The 20,630-nt window shown below is 46.1% G+C and overlaps 1 protein-coding gene and 1 long non-coding RNA gene across 5 annotated transcripts in view; one reads left to right on the forward strand and one right to left on the reverse strand.

The window, feature by feature from the left end:
• The window catches only part of RENBP (renin binding protein), a 38,157-nt gene extending 25,843 nt beyond the window's left edge, over positions 1 to 12,314 (forward strand). For all 4 annotated transcript variants that reach the window (XM_056541247.1, XM_056541249.1, XM_056541248.1 and 1 more), the window contains exons 5-10: positions 640 to 864; positions 2,027 to 2,108; positions 2,219 to 2,394; positions 7,120 to 7,251; positions 10,459 to 10,546; positions 11,568 to 12,314. In XM_056541247.1, the coding sequence (XP_056397222.1) occupies positions 640 to 864; positions 2,027 to 2,108; positions 2,219 to 2,394; positions 7,120 to 7,251; positions 10,459 to 10,546; positions 11,568 to 11,659 (795 nt within the window). In that variant the 3' untranslated portion in view covers positions 11,660 to 12,314. The remainder of the gene's footprint in view (positions 1 to 639; positions 865 to 2,026; positions 2,109 to 2,218; positions 2,395 to 7,119; positions 7,252 to 10,458; positions 10,547 to 11,567) is intronic.
• The window catches only part of LOC130291858 (uncharacterized), a 42,645-nt gene extending 22,031 nt beyond the window's left edge, over positions 1 to 20,614 (reverse strand). The window contains exon 1 of the long non-coding RNA XR_008848052.1: positions 20,121 to 20,614. This is a non-coding gene — a long non-coding RNA (uncharacterized LOC130291858). The remainder of the gene's footprint in view (positions 1 to 20,120) is intronic.
• Positions 20,615 to 20,630: the final 16 nt, after the last annotated feature.

The following is a 20,630-nucleotide window of genomic DNA, read 5'->3' on the forward strand; positions in this document are numbered from 1 at the left end:
ACAAATTCATGTAACAAAAGCATGGAAGCAACATTTCTATTATAATATTACTATTAGAGATGAGCGAACTTACAGTAAATTCGATTCGTCGCGAACTTCTCGGCTCGGCAGTTGATGACTTATCCAGCGTAAATTAGTTCAGCCTTCAGGTGCTCCGGTGGGCTGGAAAAGGTGGCTACATTCCTAGGAAAGAGTCTCCTAGGAATGTACCCACCTTTTCCAGCCCACCGGAGCACCTGAAAGCTGAACTAATTTATGCAGGAAAAGTCATCAACTGCCGAGCCGAGAAGTTCGTGACGAATCGAATTTACTGTAAGTTCGCTCGTCTCTAATTACTATTTCCAGTGATTTCTATAACCCCATCAAATTCCATATGTGACTCCTCCCTATTGACCTCCAAGCGTATGGGGATCTCCACCAACCCCCTATTAATGGCCTATGCTAACTTTTAGTCATTATTATTATTACAGTTCCAGAAAACCTTTACAATAGTCATGTATTCTATACTATTACTTTATACATAAATTAGCACTAGCCAGAACATGTTCATAAAGCTCAGTGATTGCTGTTTTGGGGAATTTTTTTATTATTAAAAATCCATATAAATACTGTAATACTAATCTAGTCTGTGTTGTACAGAAAGAGGCATACAAGATGATGGACCAAATTGTTCACTGGGTGCGAGTAGACTCATCTGACTTGGGGAGACCGGAGCTGCCTGGGGCTGAACCAGTAAACTCTATGGCGGTGCCCATGATGCTGCTGAACCTGGTCGACCAGTTATGTGAGGATGATGAAGAGGCAGCGATGACGTACGCAGAGGTGGGAACATGGAGTGTGGAGAAGATCCTGCAGCACCTACAGGTACTATATACAGTACATTATAAGATGATGGTATTATCCCCCTCTTGGACAGTAGTGTATTCTATTTATCTACCTGCCAAGGGTGTGTTATGCTGAATTACATATAACTCCTCCCAAGCATAGTTGCAGCTTAAAGGAAATCTGTCACCTGCATTAAAGGAGTAGTCCAGTGGTGACTCAGTGGTTTACAACTTATCCCCTATCTTAAGGATAAGGGATAAGTTGCAGATCGCGGGGGGTCCGACCCCTGGGGCCCCCCGCGATCTCCTGTACGGAGCCCCGACAGCCCGCGGGAAGGGGGCGTGTCTACCTCAGCACGAAGCGGCGGCCGACACGCCCCCTCAATAGAACTCTATGGCAGAGCCGAAGCGCTGCCTTCGGCAATCTCCGGCTCTGCCATTGAGATGTATTGAGGGGGCGTGTCGGCCGCCCCCTCGTGCGGGGGTCGACACCCCTATCTCGGCGGAGAGCCGGGGCCCCGTACAGAGAGATCGCGGGGGGCCCCAGCAGTCGGACCCCCCGCGATCTCAAACTTATCTCCTATCCTTAGGATAGGGGATAAGTTTTTCACCACTGGACTACCCCTTTAACCTGTCAGTAATGACAGGTAGTTCAGGTGACACTGATGACCACGGTACCTACCTTGTCCCGTTCCGTGCAGGGGATCTCCGGTAATCTCCTCTGTTAACTTCAGCTCCGGCCCGGCTTGGGGCACAGGCAGAGCTTAGTGACGTTAGTGTAGAGGACAGCAGCGACACTGGTGACAGATTTACTTTAAAAATGGGTTTCTAAATAGAGATGAGCGAACTTACAGTAAATTCGATTCGCCACGAACTTCTCGGCTCGACAGTTGATGACTTTTCCTGCATAAATTAGTTCAGCTTTCAGGTGCTCCGATGGGCTGGAAAAGGTGGATACAGTCCTAAGAGACTCTTTCCTAGGACTGTATCCACCTTTTCCAGCCCACCGGAGCACCGGAAAGCTGAACTAATTTATGCAGGAAAAGTCAGCAACCGCCGACCCGAGAAGTTCGTGACGAATCAAATTTACTGTAAGTTCGCTCATCTCTATTTCTAAACTAGACAACCCCTTGGACAACCATTTTTGGACAACTTATGCATCTTATATTCATATATAACTATTTCATAGTATTCTTCTGCAGCGTGATGGCCAGGCCATTTTGGAGAATGTTTCTGAAGATGGAAAAGAATTGCCAGGATGCATGGGCAGACACCAAAACCCTGGTATGACCAGTTCATACTTTGATACTGAGATGTATGGTAACAACTGCTCCTTTTTTTTATATTTGTCTTTTTAGTCTTCTCCTTTATACAGTCTTTTGTCTCCTTCACAGGACATGCCATTGAGGCTGGCTGGTTTCTTTTACGCCAAGCTTTTACAAACGGTGACCATAATTTGGGGACGATCGCTGTGGAGAAGTTTGTACTTTTACCTTTTGAATCAGGATGGGATCAGGAGTATGGGGGACTTTTTTCTTTCCAAGACGTGGATGGACATTGCCCTACACAAGTAAGTAATGCTACTATGGGCAGATTCAAGCGTACCGCTCATGTTTTTTATTGTTGTGCATAAAAGATACATATGGACACTTTACCAATACAGTGGTCCCTCAACATATGATATTAATTGGTTCCAGGAGAACCATCATATGTTGAAACCATCATATGTCGAGTACATATGTCTATGTAAAAATGATAATTGGTTCTGGGGCCTCGGAACCATTGTATGTTGAATACATATCTCTATGGGAAACTGCTAATTGGTTCTGGGATGACCATTGTATGGGGAGTGTTTAACAAACCAGGGTGCCTCCAGCTGTTTCACAACTACAACTCCCAGCATGCATGTACAGCCATTGACTGTCTGGGCATGCTGGGAGTTATAGTTTGGCAACAGCTGGAGGCACACTGATAGGGAAACATTGATGTATGGGGTGTATAGTGTGTCTATGTATTGTATGTGATGTGTGACATCGCATACAGTACTGTACAGTTCTTTAAATACCTTCAGGGGGGACAGAATGTCCTCCATTACCATCCTGCCAACTACAGCTCTATAGGAAAGGAAGGGGAGGGCAGCCAGCAGCTCATTGGATGCCTGCAGCAAGATGCTGCAGGCTATTGGCTATGGCTGCACTGGGGGGGCGGGGCTTACACAGAGCTCACAGTGGAAGCCTGTATGAGTTAGCAGGACAGCATGTGAGTAACAGGAGGCAGATCGGGGCACATTAAACAACTGTCTGTCAGTTGAAGTTGTCAGCGCTGTCAGATAGCTGTTTGCATGATGGTCCCGACACACAGCAGCATCATATGTCGATGCTGTCTTCAACATACGATGGGCTCTGAGAGGCCATCATATGTTGAAATGATCATATGTCGGGGCCATCATAAGTCGGGGGGTCACTGTACTATTATACAACGCCTAAAGGCTTTACTCTATGAATCCTCCTGTGGAGCTTGTCCTTGGGAATAGAGTCCTGAGCAATAGCAACTGCAAGCATCCAGCCTGTACTGAGACAAGCAAAACTTTAGGGCAGCGGTCTTCAAACTGTGGCCCTCCAGATGTTGCCAAACTACAACTCCCAGCATGCCCAGACAGCCTTCGGCTGTCCGGGCATGCTGGGAATTGTAGTTTTGCAACATCTGGAGGGCCACAGTTTGAAGACCAATGCTTTAGGGCATCAATAAACATTTTTTATAATATTGTCTAAAATATATATATATATTGTGCCACTAATGGCTCTGGGGCCACCAATTTCCAATGATCATCTTTGAGATGTTTTCTACACCTTTACCGGATTCAGATGTGGTAATTCAGATGATTTGACAGGATTAGGAAAGACACAGCCCTATCTGAGATCTCATGGCTGATAATACATATCAGAGCAAAAAACCAAGCCATGAGGTAGCAGGGATTGCCTGTAGAGCTCAGAGACAGGATTGTGTGGAGGCACAGATCTAGATGCGGTGTCCCGGTACCGTATCCTATCCGGTACCTTTTTACTGTGGGTCCCCATAGCCAGAGTCCCTAGGACGTCGGGGTTCCTGTTGTCCTGTCCACCCCTAGTCGCCTCTCATCCAGGTGGTTCTTGCACCTACAACTTACTTAGGAAGCATGTAAATATCATATAAAAGCTCTATAAATAGTTAATTGCCTGTCCCATGGTGTAGCAGGACCTGCGGGTCACGTGGTTAGGTGAACTCTATGGTATTTCTGCTTGAGGAGCTTTGGAGGTCCTTGTGACGTACTCAATCCCATCACTCATTGTAACAATGAATGACGGATGTTCGGACCAATCAGATTAGCCCCGCCCCCTGCCCATATAAGGGCGCGGCGGCCATGTTCTCGCTGTCTTGTTCCTGTGCAAGCAAGCAAGAAGCATCTGCGCTGCTGAGATCAGCGAGTCTAGGCCTGGGCCTTGCGGCGACGGCCGATAACTTCTAAATTCTGAGTGTATCAATCCCCACACACTCTGCAGGATCACCGGACCTTATCTATCCCCTAAATCCGGACGGATCTGCAATAATTACCATAAATTCAAAGACTTTAATTTCTTTCAAGGTCCGCAACAATTGTCAGTCATTGAGCTATATAAAGACTGTATTCCTGAGACTGTCATTGTTCACTGGATGTATCGCAAGCACTTAAGTAAAGTTACCCAAGTTCAAGTACATTGTGGACCTTCAGTCATTTCATTATATGCACCTATCGTTTCTGGGAAGGGCGGCGATAGGCCGGAGAATTACCTCAGCATTCTAGCCCTCAGCCTGGCATCACGAACTATAGGGTTAACATTAACCCCTTATCTACCACAACATCCCAACTACCCTACACCCCCCCCCGAGGCTACCACATAGAGAATGGTAAAAATAAATGTCTGCTGTACTAAAGGTTCCAAAGAGCACAGTGGTCACCATAACATTTAAATGGAAGATGTTTGGAACAACCAGGCCTCTTCCTAGAGCTGGCCGCACCACCAATCTAGTAATCGGAGGAGAAAGGTCTTGGTAAGAGAGGAGACAAAGAACTTAATGATCACTCTGGCTAAGCTCTAAGAATCATGTGTACAGATGGAAGAAACTTCCAGAAGGTCAAAAATCACGGCAGTCTCCACCAATCTGGGCTTTATGGCAGAGAGGCCGAAAAGCCTCTACACTCCAGTAAAAGCCGTCTGGAGTTTGCAAAAAATCACCTAAAGGACTCTCAGATTATATGGTCTGATAAAACCAGGATTAAAGTTTTTGTTCTCAAGTCTAAGAGTCAAGTCTGGAGGAAACCAGGTACTGCCCCTCACCTGCCCAATACCATCCCTACAGTGAAGTATGGAGGTGACCCCATCATGCTGTGGGGGTGTTGTCAGTGGCAGGGTACAGAGAAGAAAGTACATAGATATTCTTAATAAAATCCTGAAACCTTGAGGCTTCATCACTAAGAAGACTGGAGGCTGTATTTTCTGCCAATGGTGCTTCAACTAAGCATTGAGTAAAAGGTCCGAAAACTTCTATCAATGCAATATTTTAGTTTTTCCTTTCCAATAAATTAGCAAAGATTTCTAACATTCTGTCATCACTTTGACATTAGGGGGGTTTAGTGTAGATTGATGGGGGGGGGGGGGGGGAAACATTAGCAAACATTTTTTGTAACAATATGTCAGCACATGATTAAACATCCATTATGAAGAAGATAACATGACACAAGTGAGAAGCATTGAAATGGACAACATTGTCCATAACTTGCAGAACAAGTCCAGTAGTAACCTGTAAGGCAGCCGGACATAGACAATAAACATCAGAGAAACATCTAGGGAAGGAGTTAAAGGACTTTTCCACATAATTATTAACTTAGTTGACATCAGTAAGAACGCTATTCTCTCCTATGAGAGATGGGGAATTTGTTGAGATCTACTAATAGGAGAGCTAGATGAGGGTTAAAGTGAACCTGTCATCAACAAAAACTTTTTGTATAATGTAGATAATACCATTATATGTATATTTGTAATATACATTGGTTAAAAATATGTATATTTTTGTCCCTGTAGCTATTACCTGTGTGTCTTTATGAGGAGACCAAATACAGGAAGTGAGGGAGGACAAGTAGGGCTCTGTGCACTGAGGACAAGCAGGGCTCTGTACACTGAGGACAAGCAGGGCTCTGTACACTGAGGACAAGCAGGGCTCTGTACACTGAGGACAAGCAGGGCTCTGTACACTGAGGACAAGCAGGGCCCTGTACACCGAGGACAAGCAGGGCCCTGTACACCGGGGACAAGCAGGGCCCTGTACACCGGGGACAAGCAGGGCCCTGTACACCGGGGACAAGCAGGGCCCTGTGCACCGGGGACAAGCAGGGCCCTGTGCACCGGGGACAAGCAGGGCCCTGTGCACCGGGGACAAGCAGGGCCCTGTGCACCGGGGACAAGCAGGGCCCTGAACACCGGGGACAAGCAGGGCCCTGTACACCGGGGACAAGCAGGGCCTTGTACACCGGGGACAAGCAGGGCCCTGTACACTGAGGCTCTATGACATGCTACGGGCTCACACAGCAGGATGATTGACAAGCCAGAAGCCTGCACAGAGCCCTGCTTGTCCGGTCCTCACTTCCTGTATTTGGACTCCTCATAGACAATAGCTGCAGGGACAGCAATTTTCACCCATAAATATACACATTTTTTAACCAATGTATATTGCAGATATGCATATAATTGTATCATCTCCATTATATAAAAAGTTTTTGTTGACGACAGGTACACTTTAAGATTCACTCAGTATCTAAGCAAAGAGGAAATTAAGGAACCTATCCCGACCACTAGGTGGCCACCTTGGGACAGTCCCATAAAACATGTAAAAGAGTGCCCTGATGGCAACTACCTCTCCAGCAGTTTGAAGGGCAATTTGGATAGATTTTTGAAAGTCTGGAGGTGTAGTACCATCTGAGGAGGGTTTTTGTCATCGCCTCTTGGTGATGTGCACTAGAGAATGTTTTGTATATAGTGGAAAAAGCTCAGAGCCACTGCCGATCTGTGACCTTAGGTGTCAACATAATTTTTTTATTTTATTTTAGCACAAGGCCGCAAAATGTGAAAAAAAGAGAAAGTGTCAGAAGACTTTCCGAATGCATTGTGTGTGTGTGTGTGTGTGTGTGTGTGTGTGTGTGTGTATATATATATATATATATATATATATATATATATATATATATATATATATATATATAATGGTGTGTTGTCTTTTCTAGCTTGAATGGAATATGAAGTTGTGGTGGCCCCACACAGAAGCTCTCATCGCCTTCCTGCTTGGCTACAGAGAAACAAAGGATCAACGTCTCCTCAACAACTTCCAGAAAGTCTATGAATATGTGTTCACCCGGGTTAGTAAAAAGTGCAGAGATTTTTATGCACAACTATTCATTGCGAAAACAGCAAATATACAATCTTTTGTAGACTGGGAAGCAAAAAATTATTGAATATATCCCCTTTTAAAATAATAATGTGGTATAACAGTCCCTCAGTTTGTTGAAAGCTTTCTCACATAAGAAGTATCCCTACAGATTTTCCGTCTTGGAGCATGGGGACATCGCAGGTTCCTTAGTTGGAAAAAACATGAGGCGACCATACGTAACCAAGTATTACATAGTCTACCCATTCAATGACATGGGTGCGGTGTAATACTACCGTATTTTTCGCAGTATAAGACGCACTTTTTCTTCCCCAAAACTGGGGGGGAAAAGTTGGTGCGTCTTATACGGCGAATACCTGCGACCATCAACGGCCGGGACCCGCGGCTAATACAGGACATCACCGATCGCAGTGATGCCCTGTATTAACCCTTCAGACGCGGCGATCAAAGCTGACCGCCGCGTCTGAAGCGAAAATAACACTAACCTGGCTGCTCAGTCGGGCTGTTCGGGACCGCCGCGGTGAAATCGCGGCGTCCCGAACAGCTTACAGGACACTGGGAGGGAACTTACCTGCCACCTCGGTGTCTGCTCCGTGCCGGGATCCCCTGCATGGCCGGCGCACTCCTTCGACGTCATCACGTCGTCGCGCACGCCGTCCCGTCATCCAATAGGAGCGGTGTGCGTAGCGACGTGATGACGGCGACTGAGAGCGTGGATCCCGGGAAAGAAGACGTCCGGAGCGTCGGGGGCACCCCGAGGACGCGGTGACAGCGATGGAGCGACATCCAGGGCAGCGGTGGTGAGCGGTGATGGGTCCGGAGCGTCGGGGACAGGTGAGTAGTACCTCCTATAACAGTGGTCTTCAACCTGCGGACCTCCAGATGTTGCAAAACTACAACTCCCAGCATGCCCGGACAGCCAACGTGCTGGGAGTTGTAGTTTTGCAACATCTGGAGGTCCGCAGGTTGAAGATCACTGTTGGGTGCAGAATCTTTTTTTTTTCTAGATTTTGCACCTGCGTCCTATAGGGCGAAAAATACGGTATGTTATTATGGGGCGCCAGAGCTCCACTTCACCTTGACTAGCATCAGCTGCTGCTATGCTTGCTACAATGGTAGTCATGTTCTTGCCTTGTAATACTTGGTCTCCTACATAAATAAGGGAGCTGATTAATAATGTCCAGCACAGAAGTTCTCCCCACACATTCAAATGGCATATACAGTTGTGGTTACACAAATATACTGACCCGAATATACTACTCTGCCTGCCCTGTCGGGTAGATGTTGCCTCAGGTGTCTTTTTCTGCCCACAGCTCCAGGGAACTTATTTAATATTGTATTTAATGTTTTATACCAATGTATATTGTTCAAAATGTATAAAGTGTACTGTACCTTTAAGGGAAGGATTGCAGAGGTGTCATGTGATCACTGGGGTCCAGTCAAAACAATGTGAGCATCTCTGCAGCATACCTGCATACCTCTAAAGTCTAGTGTGAGGAGAGGAAGTCCAGACCTGGGCAAGGAGGAGAGAAGTCAGTGCAGCGTCCAAGTCAGTGGAGTCTGAGAAGTCAGGTGTCGAGCAGCTACACCTAACGCAAGCAGCCAGTGTGCAGGTCAAGTCAGTCAAAGTCAAAGTCGTGGAAAGATGTGCACCTTTTGGGCCCCATAACACGAGTCAAGGATAGTAAGAGTGAACATAACAAAAAGTCTATGAAAGAGGAAAACCAGCTCACCACCATGTAAGTTCTTAGGAGGAGGAGGACTTCAAGTGTGGATAGGAAGCACGGACAACATCCAACCGCATGCTTGGAGTGAAGACTTGGAATGAAGAAAAAGAGCAGGGTCCAGCTCCCAGGGAAGACGAATAAAATCCAAAATTTTAATTCAAGCCATTAAAAAGGTAAGTGAACAAAAAAGAGGGGGAATAAAATCAACCATGCCATGATTAAGGACTATATAGTCCGAAACGCGTCAGCGTTTCTGCTATGATTTTATTCCCCCTCTTTTTTGTTCACTTACCTTTTTAATGGCTTGAATTAAAATTTTGGATTTTATTCGTCTTCCCTGGGAGCTGGACCCTGCTCTTTTTCTTCATTCATAGTAAGAGTGAAGTTCCTTTGGCTACCTCATTCCGAAAGTCCAAGTCCACCCCTGGCTGTAGGCAACCCTGTGGATGCTTCGTGAAGACCTTCAAGTCTGTGTTAGTTGTTTCCCACGTCAGTCTAAACTCCAGCTAAGCCAAGTGAAGTCTTCACAGCCGTATTATAACTACAAGTCCCAGAGTGCTCAGCGATCTAAAGTGACTATTTCTGCAAGTTTACTCCATTTATTGCACCACCAAAGTTTGTTGTTATACTGCAAGGACTATAACATCTGCCTGCAAGACTTTTTCAGTAAAAGCAGTTTCCGTAACCCTGCATTTGTGGTATCTATTTCCCCAATGCTTGGCCCAGGAAGCTGCTTATCCTTGGAGTGTGGAGGTTAAAGGAGATATCCATTGTTGAAAAATGTATCGCCTACCCTGAGGATAGGGGATAAGTTTCAGATCGCGGGGGGGTTCGACAGCTGGAGCCCCCCCGCAATCTCCTGTACGAGGCCCCGTCAGCCGGCGGGAAGGGGGCGTGTTGACCAAAGGACGAAGCGGCAGCTGACACGCCCCCTCAATACAACTCTATGGCAGAGCCGGAGCGCTACCTTCGGCAATCTCCGGCTCTGCCATAGCGATGTATTGAGGGGGCATGTCAGCCGCCACTTCGTGCGGTGGTGAACATGCCCCCTTCCTGCCGGCTGACGGGGCCCTGTACAGGAGATCGCGGGGGGGGCCCCAGCAGTCGGACCCCTCGCAATCTGAAACTTATGCCCTATCCTTAGGATAGAGGATACGTTTTTCAGCACTGGACTACCCCTTTAATAGAGTTTGTGACGCCAGGGTAGTGTTAAAGTCACAACACCCTGTCAATACTCTACACATGCCACCCCATTAGCCACCACACAGTAAATGTAACTTTTTGGGCTTTAGGACTCATTCCCTTTAGTTTTACACCATCTGTACTGTCTATTCTAGTCACTGCTGCATTGAGCCTTGATCATTGGAAGTGAAATATTGTGGGTCTATTAAGCTAGGATGTTTTTAAAGATAATATTTTCAGTTTAAACCTTGTTCTGCTTCTTTATTCAGTTTTCAGACCCAGAACATGGAGAGTGGTTTGGTTATTTGACTCAAGAGGGGAAGGTGGCACTGACTATGAAAGGAGGGCCATTCAAAGGTAACTCCAATATTTACTAATCCTTTCTGGAGATTACAATATTAACAGAATCATTGTAGAATTCAAAGCTATTTTGCTACTAAAATGTAATCCAGTTCTGTATGGTTTATGTTGGTTCTCTCCACCTGTTGTAAAACTAAAACTCCCAGCAGGCCAGGACAGGCTGGTGACCCAGGCCCTCCAAGGGTATCTGTTGGTAGTATTTGCTGTGTTGGATGGGGTATAAAAGGAAACTGGACCTTACCTGGAGCAGATGGTGGTTGCCAAACGTATACAATTGCACTTGCACCTTTTTATTTCTCTGCCGAGTGTTAAAGGGGTACTCCGCCCATAGACATCCAAAGGATAGGGGATAAGATGTCAGATCGCCGGGGTCCCGCTGCTGGGGACCCCGGGGATCGCCGCTGCGACACTGCGCTATCATTACTACACAGAGCGAGTTCGCTCTCTGCGTAATGATGGGCGATACAGGGGACAGAGCAGCGTGACGTCATGGCTCCGTCCCTCGTGACATCACGGCCCACCCCCTTAATGTAAGTCTATGGCAGGGGGCGTGACGACCACCACGCCCCTTTCCATAGACGTGTATTGTCCGTCATTACGCGCAGAGCGAACTTACTCTGTGCAGTAATGATAGTGCGGTGCCGCAGTGGGACCCCGGCGATCTGAAATCTTATCTTATCCCCTATCCTTTGGATAGGGAATAAGATGTCTAGGGGCGGAGTACCCCTTTAAGGAGGTGGAGTTAAGCTGCTGATGTGCCACAGCCTGGCACACCTTCTCACACTCCCAGCCCCCCCCCCCCCCCCCCCCCCTCGATTGTAAGTTGAGCCTTGTACGTCAGTCAACAAGAGGCTGGGAGGTGAGGACGAGTGCGGAAACGTGCCAGGCTGTGTTATTTGAGTAATAGAAAGGTGATTTTATAAGTTTGGCAACCACCATCAGCTCCAGGATAATATGTTAATGTTTTTCATAGCTTGTGCTACATGTGACAGTATTTTTTTTTTTTTTTTTCTTTTAGGATGCTTCCACGTGCCTCGTTGTCTGTATATGTGTGAGGAAATTCTGAACAAGCTCATAAAAGATGAAGACAATGGAGCAGTAACACAATAGAAACAAAGGATATGTCGGCAGATAAGAACCATTCGGCCCATCTAGTCTGCCAAATATTTTGAATACAATGAATAGTCCTTTGCCCTATCTTTATATGAAGGATAGCCTTATTGAGAATGAGCTGTCAATACCTCATTATCTGACTGAATACAATTTAATTATCTATTATGAGAATAGGCTTTACACTACTGTAATATACGTAATATACAGACTGGGCATTGTCTATTGTGGTCCCTTCCATTGTTATCTGCTCTGGGATAAGCAAAGATCTCTAAGAAGTTACATTATCTTATATCTAACTAGAGGCCATCAACAAGTAAGCTAGCTGCTGCTGCTGCTGCGGATAAATGTTATAGCTTTAGTCTTATACTTATTATGGTTTATGTATCTTTAAAGCAGTTTTTCATTTTCACCCCCCTCCCCTCGGCTTACGGCTCGTTGAGCTCCGTCGGTCAGAAGGACGGGATTTGAGAGTAGAAAATAAATACTGCATGTCCTATTTTATTTTCTCCGCTCAACTCCTGTAAAATACTGAACACACGATGGACCACATTCAAGTCAATAAAATCCATCGCGACCCAGCAGCGTCAGCTAAATAAAGAGATCTCAACGGGCAGTGGCAGTGTGAACTTAAAGGGGTACTCCGGCACTTAGACATCTTATCCCCTATCCAAAGGATAGGGGATAAGAGGCCTGATCGCGGGGGTCCCGCCGCTGGGGACCCCCGTGATCTTGCATGCCACACCCCGTTTAAAATCAGTTCCCGGAGCGTGTTCGATCACGGGGCCGGAGCGTTGTGACGTCAAGGCTCCGCCCCGTGTGACATCACGCTCCGCCCCCCTCAATGCAAGCCTATGGGAGGGGGCGTGACAGCTGTCACGCCCCCTCCCATAGGCTTGCATTGAGGGGGGCGGAGCGTGACGTCACACGGGGGCGGAGGCGTGACGTCACACGCCGCCAGCCCTGTGGTCGCCGGTAATCAGACCCGGAGCGAACATGCTCCGGGGACTGATTTTAACTGGGGTGCTGCGTGCAAGATCACGGGGGTCCCCAGCGGCAGGACCCCCACGATCAGGCATCTTATCTCCTATCCTTTGGATAGGGGATAAGATGTCTAAGCGCCGGAGTACCCCTTTAATTATAACAGATGAATGCAGAGATTTTAGCAGAAACGTGCAACATTCCATTTGATATTTATACTAACATCAATGTAGTTAAAGGGGATGTCAGAAATCGCATTTAAATACATGATTACAAACTATGGAGACACCTTTATCTGTATAGGAGCTGTGTCCACCAATCATTAAAGTCATTTCAATCAAGACCTCCGACTGCCGTTTATTCCATTTTTGTGATGGGTCAGTTTAAAAATGTGATTGACAAAGTGCACATAGCCCCAAAAGCAGTGATCCTCAACCTGCGGCTCTCCAGCTGTTGCTCAATTACAACTCAACTACAGCTGTTAAGCCACAGGTTGGAGCAGTGTTTCCCAAGCAGGGTGCCTCCAGCTCTTGCCAAACTACAACTCCCAGCATGCCCGAGTTGTAATTTTGCAACGGCGGAAGGCACCCTGCTTGGGAAACACTGGGTTGAAGGTGACTGCAATAAACTCTGCATCTCAGAGGCAAGAGCCACAAGAGATGAGCGGGTATAATGCTGGAACCACACATTACCATGTATGCACCAATAAATGCATAAATGGAGTAACAGGAGCAAGTACCACCCCTGGATGACACCATTCTGACTTAAGAAGGTGGTGCTAGTGGCATAGACACGGATTCTCCAGGGAAAGTACCTTTAATCTGTCCAGCTGGGCCTAGAAAGGTCGGTTGGCCTAGGATAAAAATATCTTTAGGGTACGTTCACACGTACACAGATTTGATGCGCAGGATTTGCTGCTGCAGATTTCAATGTAAACTAAATGACTGAGCACAGTTTCTAATCTGCAGTTCCAAATTCTGCACATCAAATCTGCGCAGGATCCTGTACGTGTGAACGTACCCTTAAAAAGGATCCCGGGTGCTGGCAAAATGAAACCTACTCATCTGCCATGCTTCCTCTCCACTGTAGTCCTGCCAGTTCCCGGTCCCTGGTGCTCTAGGTTTCTTCTTGTGACTTGGTGGCCATGGGGGAAATAGCCACAGAGTTGATCCATGGGATCCATCAGGATAGAATATACATTATTTTTCATTTTGGCAACACCCAGAGCCCTTTCTAAAAATATACTCAGCAACATTGAAATTGCAAAACCAAGAAGAAAAAGAAACGAAACTATGTAAATCACAAGATCAAAAAACATGTCAATGATATCCAAATATAAAAAATATTCAAAACAACTCAATTTATTCAGTACTGGATATAAACACATCACGCAGAAATACCTGCACTTACACTCCACTGCTGACCAATGACGTCCCGGAGACATGTCTAGAAATGCTCCAGGCCATGGTAGCATGGTTAGGCCATACAAGCTGCTTACAGTAGCACAACATGTGGCTTGCGGTTGTTGTTGCTTTGGTTCCACATCTAAATGAATATAACACTGAGCTGTTAGTGTACCTGGAATGAAGACTAGAGGGGTCAGGGTCAGTGACGGATCCAGAGTCTCGGAAGGGGCACTATCAAAGTATTTTGTGTTGGCGGACATATAATAAGGGTTTGTTTATGAAACTTACAGGTAGGTAATGCCCCCCAGGTAGGTAGTCTCCCCAAGGTAGGTAGTGCCCTCAGTAGGTCATGCCCCCAGGTAGGTATTCATGCCTCCTGTAGGTAAATCCCCCAGATAGCTGCCCCCTATATGAAAACCCCCATATAAGCTCTGTAGGTAGCCCCCTATATGTTTAGTAGTTAGTCCCCATATTAGCTAGGCAGGAACGAAGAAGAAAGTCTCCCAAGTTAGCTAGGCAGCAGAAGTCCCCCACATTAGGAAGGTAGCAGAAGTTCCTCACATTAGGCAGCAGAAAGAGCAATTGCCCTCCTTCCCCCCTGTATCCACCACTGGTCAGGATACTGTGGTGTCCCAGTACAGGACCTAGTCCTGTCCCTGTCTAAAGTCCCCTCAGCTAGAGTCCCTTCATTCCCATAGGGCTCTCCTGCAGGGCTTACCCTTAGTTGCCTCATATAAATTGTATATTGGTTAATATATAAAGATGATATCAATGTATAGGACCCGAGAAGGGTCACGTGATTTATTACAATGGTTGTATAGATATTTAGGACCTTCCGGGGTCACGTGATGTACAGTTGTAATGTACAATTGCTTAAGGACCTTACAGGGTCATGTGATGTACCCAGAGTTCACTGGGTTCAGGACTTACAGGTTTGCTGACCAATGAGCTTAGTCCAGCCCCTTATTATATAAAGGGCTGTAGTCAATCAATTCTCTCTCTTAGTTCTGGATTATCAAGAAGCACAAATATCTCAGCAGAAATCTCAATTCATCTAGGCCAAAGCCTAAGAACCTGCAGCCACTAAACCGTGAGTTACAAAGCTCAATCCATCAAATCCTGTGTGACTACTACCAGCTAGAATATTATAATTAGTAGCACAGTGGCCTGCATAAACAGCCCATTGCTTCAAAGTCCCAGCAAAACCTGTGTAGAACCTGTATTACGGTTACCTCTTAAGAGACTTATGTATAGAGACTGTTGCATAAAAAAGTAAAGTTCTTCAGTTCATTCATGAAGTCTGATGTGGAAATTACCTTATTTTCCCTACCGTTTCTGGGCCGGTTGGCGGTAGGACCATTAACTCTAAGCAAACCTCACCCTGGCGTCACGACATCTAAGGGTTAATACCACCAGACCCTGCACTTACATCACCACAACACCCCAGACATCACCACTCTCCTGGTTCACCACAATACCATAGATTATGCCACCCAACAGATATAGAGTCGCTGAGCTGCAGTATGACACACTAGGCCCGGGGGCTTCGGTAGACGAGAGTCACACTGCAGCTTCAGGGAGACTATCGCTGTGGGGGACAGGAGCAGGACACCGGAGGCACGGTGTAATCGATGGAGGTAATTATGGGCATAATTAGATGAAAAAAACTCCCACCCACCTGAGTTCTCCTTTAACCCCTTAAGGACACATGACGTTCTCATACGTCTCCATTTCCGAGTCCTTAAGGACACATGACGTATGAGAACGTCATGTGTTTTACCGGCCCCCCGCAACCATCTGGAGCGGAGCCGGTGCCCGATGCCTGCTGAAATCGTTCAGCAGGCATCGGGGCATATCGCCCAGGGGGGTCATTATGACCCCCCATGTCGGTGATGGCCGCAGATCGCTGGACTGATCTGCGGCGGATTCCGGGTCAATCGGGTCTCCAGTGACCCGGTGACCCGGAATTATTGTCAGAGACGGCCCCGAACAGCCAGAGCCAGCAGGGGTGAGGTGGCACTGGTGCCACCTCACGATCGCCCTGATTCGTCGGCCGGATTACCGGCTGACCAATCAGGGCGCCTGCTGCGGGTGTCACTCCCGCAACCCGCTCCGCCCCTCTTCCGGAGGACGTGAGCGGGTGCGGGACGTGCACCCCGGGTGCTGGGGACCCCGATCCCCGGCGCCCCTGTTGGGATCGGGGCCCCAGGAGCAGCGGCGGCGGCGGAGACGACGAGGGACTGACCTGATGCAGCGAGGATCGTTGGAGGTGAGTGACAGCCTCCTGCTGTTGCTTAGCAGCAGCTCCCAGCATGCAAAAAGGGCATGCTGGGAGCTGTAGTTATGCAACAGCAGGAGGCAGACCACCACAACTCCCAGCATGCCCTTATGGGCATGCTGGGACTTGTAGTTTTGCAACAGCTGGAGGCACATTCTTTCTATGGAAAAGTGTACCTTCAGCTGTTGTGTAACTACAACTCCCAGCTTGCACAAACAGCTAAAGTGCATGCTGGGAGTTGTAGTGGTGCATCTGGTGGTTGCATAACTACAACTCCCAGCATGCCCGTTGGCTGCCGGTGACTGCTGAGAGTTGTAGTTTTGCAACAGCTGAAGGCACACTGAGTTAAGTAGCAAACCAGTGTGTCTCCAGCTGTTGCATAACTACAATCCCCAGCATCCCCAGCCAAAGTAGTATGCCTCCAGCTGTTGCATAACTACAAGACCCAGCATGCCCTTCTGCTGTCCGTACATGCTGGGGGTTGTAGCTTTTGCAACAGCTGAAGGCACACTGGTTGCAAAACACTGAGTTTGTTACCAAACTCGGTGTTTCACAACCAGTGTGCCTCCAGCTGTTGCAAAACTACAACTCCCAGCATGCACTGATAGACCGTACATGCTGGGAGTTGTAGTTTTGCAACAGCTGGATGTTCCCCCCCCCCAATGTGAACGTACAGGGTACACTCACATGCGCGGAGGATTACAGTAAGTATCCGGCTGCAAGTTTGAGGTGCGGCAAAATTTCTGCCGCAGCTCAAACTGCCAGCGAGAAACTACTGTGAACCCCCCGCCCGTGTGACTGTACCCTAAAAACACTACACTACACTAACACACAATAAAATAAAAAGTAAAAAACACTACATATACACATACCCCTACACAGCCCCCCTCCCCTCCCCAATAAAAATGAAAAATGTCTGGTACGCCACTGTTTCCAAAACGGAGCCTCCAGCTGTTGCAAAACAACTACTTCCAGTATTGCCAGATAGCCGTTGACTGTCCAGGCATGCTGGGAGTTTTACAACAGCTGGAGGCCCCCTGTTTGGGAATCACTGGCGTAGAATACCCCTATGTCCACCCCTATGCAAGTCCCTAATTTAGGCCTCAAATGTGCATGGCGCTCTCACTTTGGAGCCCTGTCGTATTTCAAGGCAACAGTTTAGGGCCACATATGGGGTATGGCCGTACTCGGGAGAAATTGCCTAACAAATTTTGGGGGGTATTTTCTGCTATTACCCTTTTAAAAAATGTAAAATTTTTGGGAAAACAAGCATTTTAGGTAAAAAAAATATATATTTTTTTACATATGCAAAAGTCGTGAAACACCTGTAGGGTATTAAGGTTCAAATTACCCCTTGTTACGTTCCCCGAGGGGTCTAGTTTCCAAAATGGTATGCCATGTGTTTTTTTTTTGCTGTCCTGGCACCATAGGGGCTTCCTAAATGCGGCATGCCCCCAGAGCAAAATTCGCTTTCAAAAAGCCAAATGTGACTCCTTCTCTTCTGAGACCTGTAGTGCGCCAGCAGAGCACTTTTCACCCCCATATGGGGTGTTTTCTGTATCGGGAGAAATTGGGCTTCAAATTTTGGGGGGTATTTTCGGCTATTACCCTTTTTAAAAATGTAAAATTTTTGGGAAACCAAGCATTTTAGGTAAAAAAAATATATATTTTTTTTTACATATGCAAAAGTTGTGAATCACCTGTAGGGTATTAAGGTTCACTTTACCCCTTGTTACGTTCCCCAAGGGTTCTAGTTTCCAAAATGGTATGCCATGTGTTTTTTTTTGCTGTCCTGGCACCATAGGGGCTTCCTAAATGCGGCATGCCCCCCAAAAACCATTTGTCGCTCCTTCCCTTCTGAGCCCTCTACTGCGCCCGCCGAACACTTTACATAGACATATGAGGTATGTGCTTACTCGAGAGAAATTGGGTTTCAAATACAAGTAAAAATTTTCTCCTTTTTACCCCTTGCAAAAATTCAAAAATTGGGTCTACAAGAACATGCGAGTGTAAAAAATGAAGATTTTGAATTTTCTCCTTCACTTTGCTGCTATTCCTGTGAAACACCTAAAGGGTTAATACACTTACTGAATGTTTTTTTGAATACCTTAGGGGGTGTAGTTTTTATAATGGGGTCTTTTATGGGGTATTTCTAATATGAAGACCCTTCAAATCCACTTCAAAACTGAACTGGTCCCTGAAAAATAGTGAGTTTGAAAATTTTGTGAAAAATTTCAAAATTGCTGCTGAACTTTGAAGCCCTCTGGTGTCTTCCAAAAGTAAAAACTCATAAATTTTATGATGCAAACATAAAGTAGACATATTGTATATGTGAACCCAAAAAAAATATATTTTGAATATCCATTTTCCTTACAAGCAGAGAGCTTCAAAGTTAGAAAAATGCAAAATTTTCATTTTTTTCATCTAATTTTGGGATTTTTCACCAAGAAAGGATGCAAGTTACCAAAAAATTTTACCACTAAGTTAAAGTAGAATATGTCACGAAAAAACAATCTCGGAATCAGAATGATAACTAAAAGCATTCCAGAGTTATTAATGTTTAAAGTGACAGTGGTCAGAATTGCAAAAAACGCTCCGGTCCTTAAGGTATAAAATGGCCTGATCCTTAAGGGGTTAAAGGGGTTATCCAGGGAAAAACTTTTTTTTCTATACATCAACTGGCTCCAGAAAGTTAAACAGATTTGTAAATTACTTCTATTAAAAAATCGTAATCCTTTCAGTACTTATGAGCTTCTGGAGTTAAGGTTGTTCTTTTCTATCTAAGTGCTCTCTGATGACACGTGTCTCGGGAACCGCCCAGTTTAGAAGCAAATCCCCATAGCAAACCTCTTCTAAACTGGGCAGTTCCCGAGACACGTGTCATCAGAGAGCACTTAGATAGAAAAGAACAACCTTAAATGGGCACTTTCACCAACTTTATTTTTTGATATGTTGTAGTACTTATGTACTACAACATATCTCTAATATACTTTTATTATTATTATTTTTTTATTAAAATTGTTTAATTTTTCATTCAGCCTGCGCTCGCTCCCTGCCTGTCAATCAGACAGGCAGGGAGCGAGGGCATTGGCTCCCCGGCCACTGGCTGGGAGGCCACTCCTCCCGCACATTGCCGCCTCCGCCTCGTCACCGCCGCTGTCCCTGCACGCCCGCTGCCGGACTCTGCAGTAAGTGTAATGGGGGGGGGGGGGGGGGGTTGTGATGGAGGGAACGAGGTACGGTGTGGGGGGGGGGGGGGGGGGTTGGGGGCTAGCGCCACATGTAACTAATAGTTTATCTACACAGGGTGCCTCCAGCTGTTTCAATACTACAACTCCCAGCATGCTCTGGCAGCAAATAGATGTCAGGGCAAGCTGGGAGTTGTAGTGATGAAACAGCTGGAGGCTCCCTGTGTAGATGAACTAAGGGCGGAAGTCCCCCCCAGCAGGCATCAGTGACGTGGTGCCTGCTGGGGAAGTCTGCCTAGTAGTGAGCACACTGCCAGGCAGACAAAAGGCATTTTTAATATAGTAAAAATAAAAATTAAAAGCAGGGAGGGGGATAGGGATAGATTGGCAATAGGCAGGGACAGAAAAAAAAATAGGATGGTGGGAGCTACTCTTTAACTTCAGAAGCTCATAAGTACTGAAAGGATTAAGATTTTTTTATATAAGTAATTTACAAATCTGTTTAACTTTCTGGAGCCAGTTAATATATTAAAAAAAAGTTTTTTCCTGGATAACCCCTTTAAAGGAGCACCCCAATTATCTGACAGGATGGGCGGAAGGTCACTTACCCGTCTTCCGTCTGTCTGATTGGTGCTCCTGTACTGTGGACATCCTCAGCAGCCTGCACCAATAACACTGACCAATGCTATTCTATGGCCCAGTTTTGTTCAGTACACGCAGTCCAAAGCAGTTCCATATGGAGACAAAAAAATTTAAAAATATTTTTTTTTTTTATGTGAATAAACCCCTTCCCTGATAAACGTTTTAATCACTCCCCTTTTCTAAATAAAATAATGTAAACATAAATAAACAGAAAACATATTTAGTATCGCCACATGCGTAAATATCCGAACTATTAAAATATAATGTAAATGATCCTGTACAATAATGGCTAAAGTCCAAAATTGCTGATTTGTGGTCACATCCCATCCCAGGAAAAAAAATATATAAAAAAGTGAACGAAAAGCCCCATATACGCAAAAGTGGTAAAAACTACAGATCATGGCGCGAAAAATGACCCTCATATACAGAAAAATAGGAACGCTTTACAGCAGTGGTCTTCAACCTGCGGACCTCCA

This window comes from Hyla sarda, chromosome 9 (assembly GCF_029499605.1).
Source record: "Hyla sarda isolate aHylSar1 chromosome 9, aHylSar1.hap1, whole genome shotgun sequence".
NCBI classification, from domain to species: Eukaryota; Metazoa; Chordata; class Amphibia; order Anura; family Hylidae; genus Hyla; species Hyla sarda.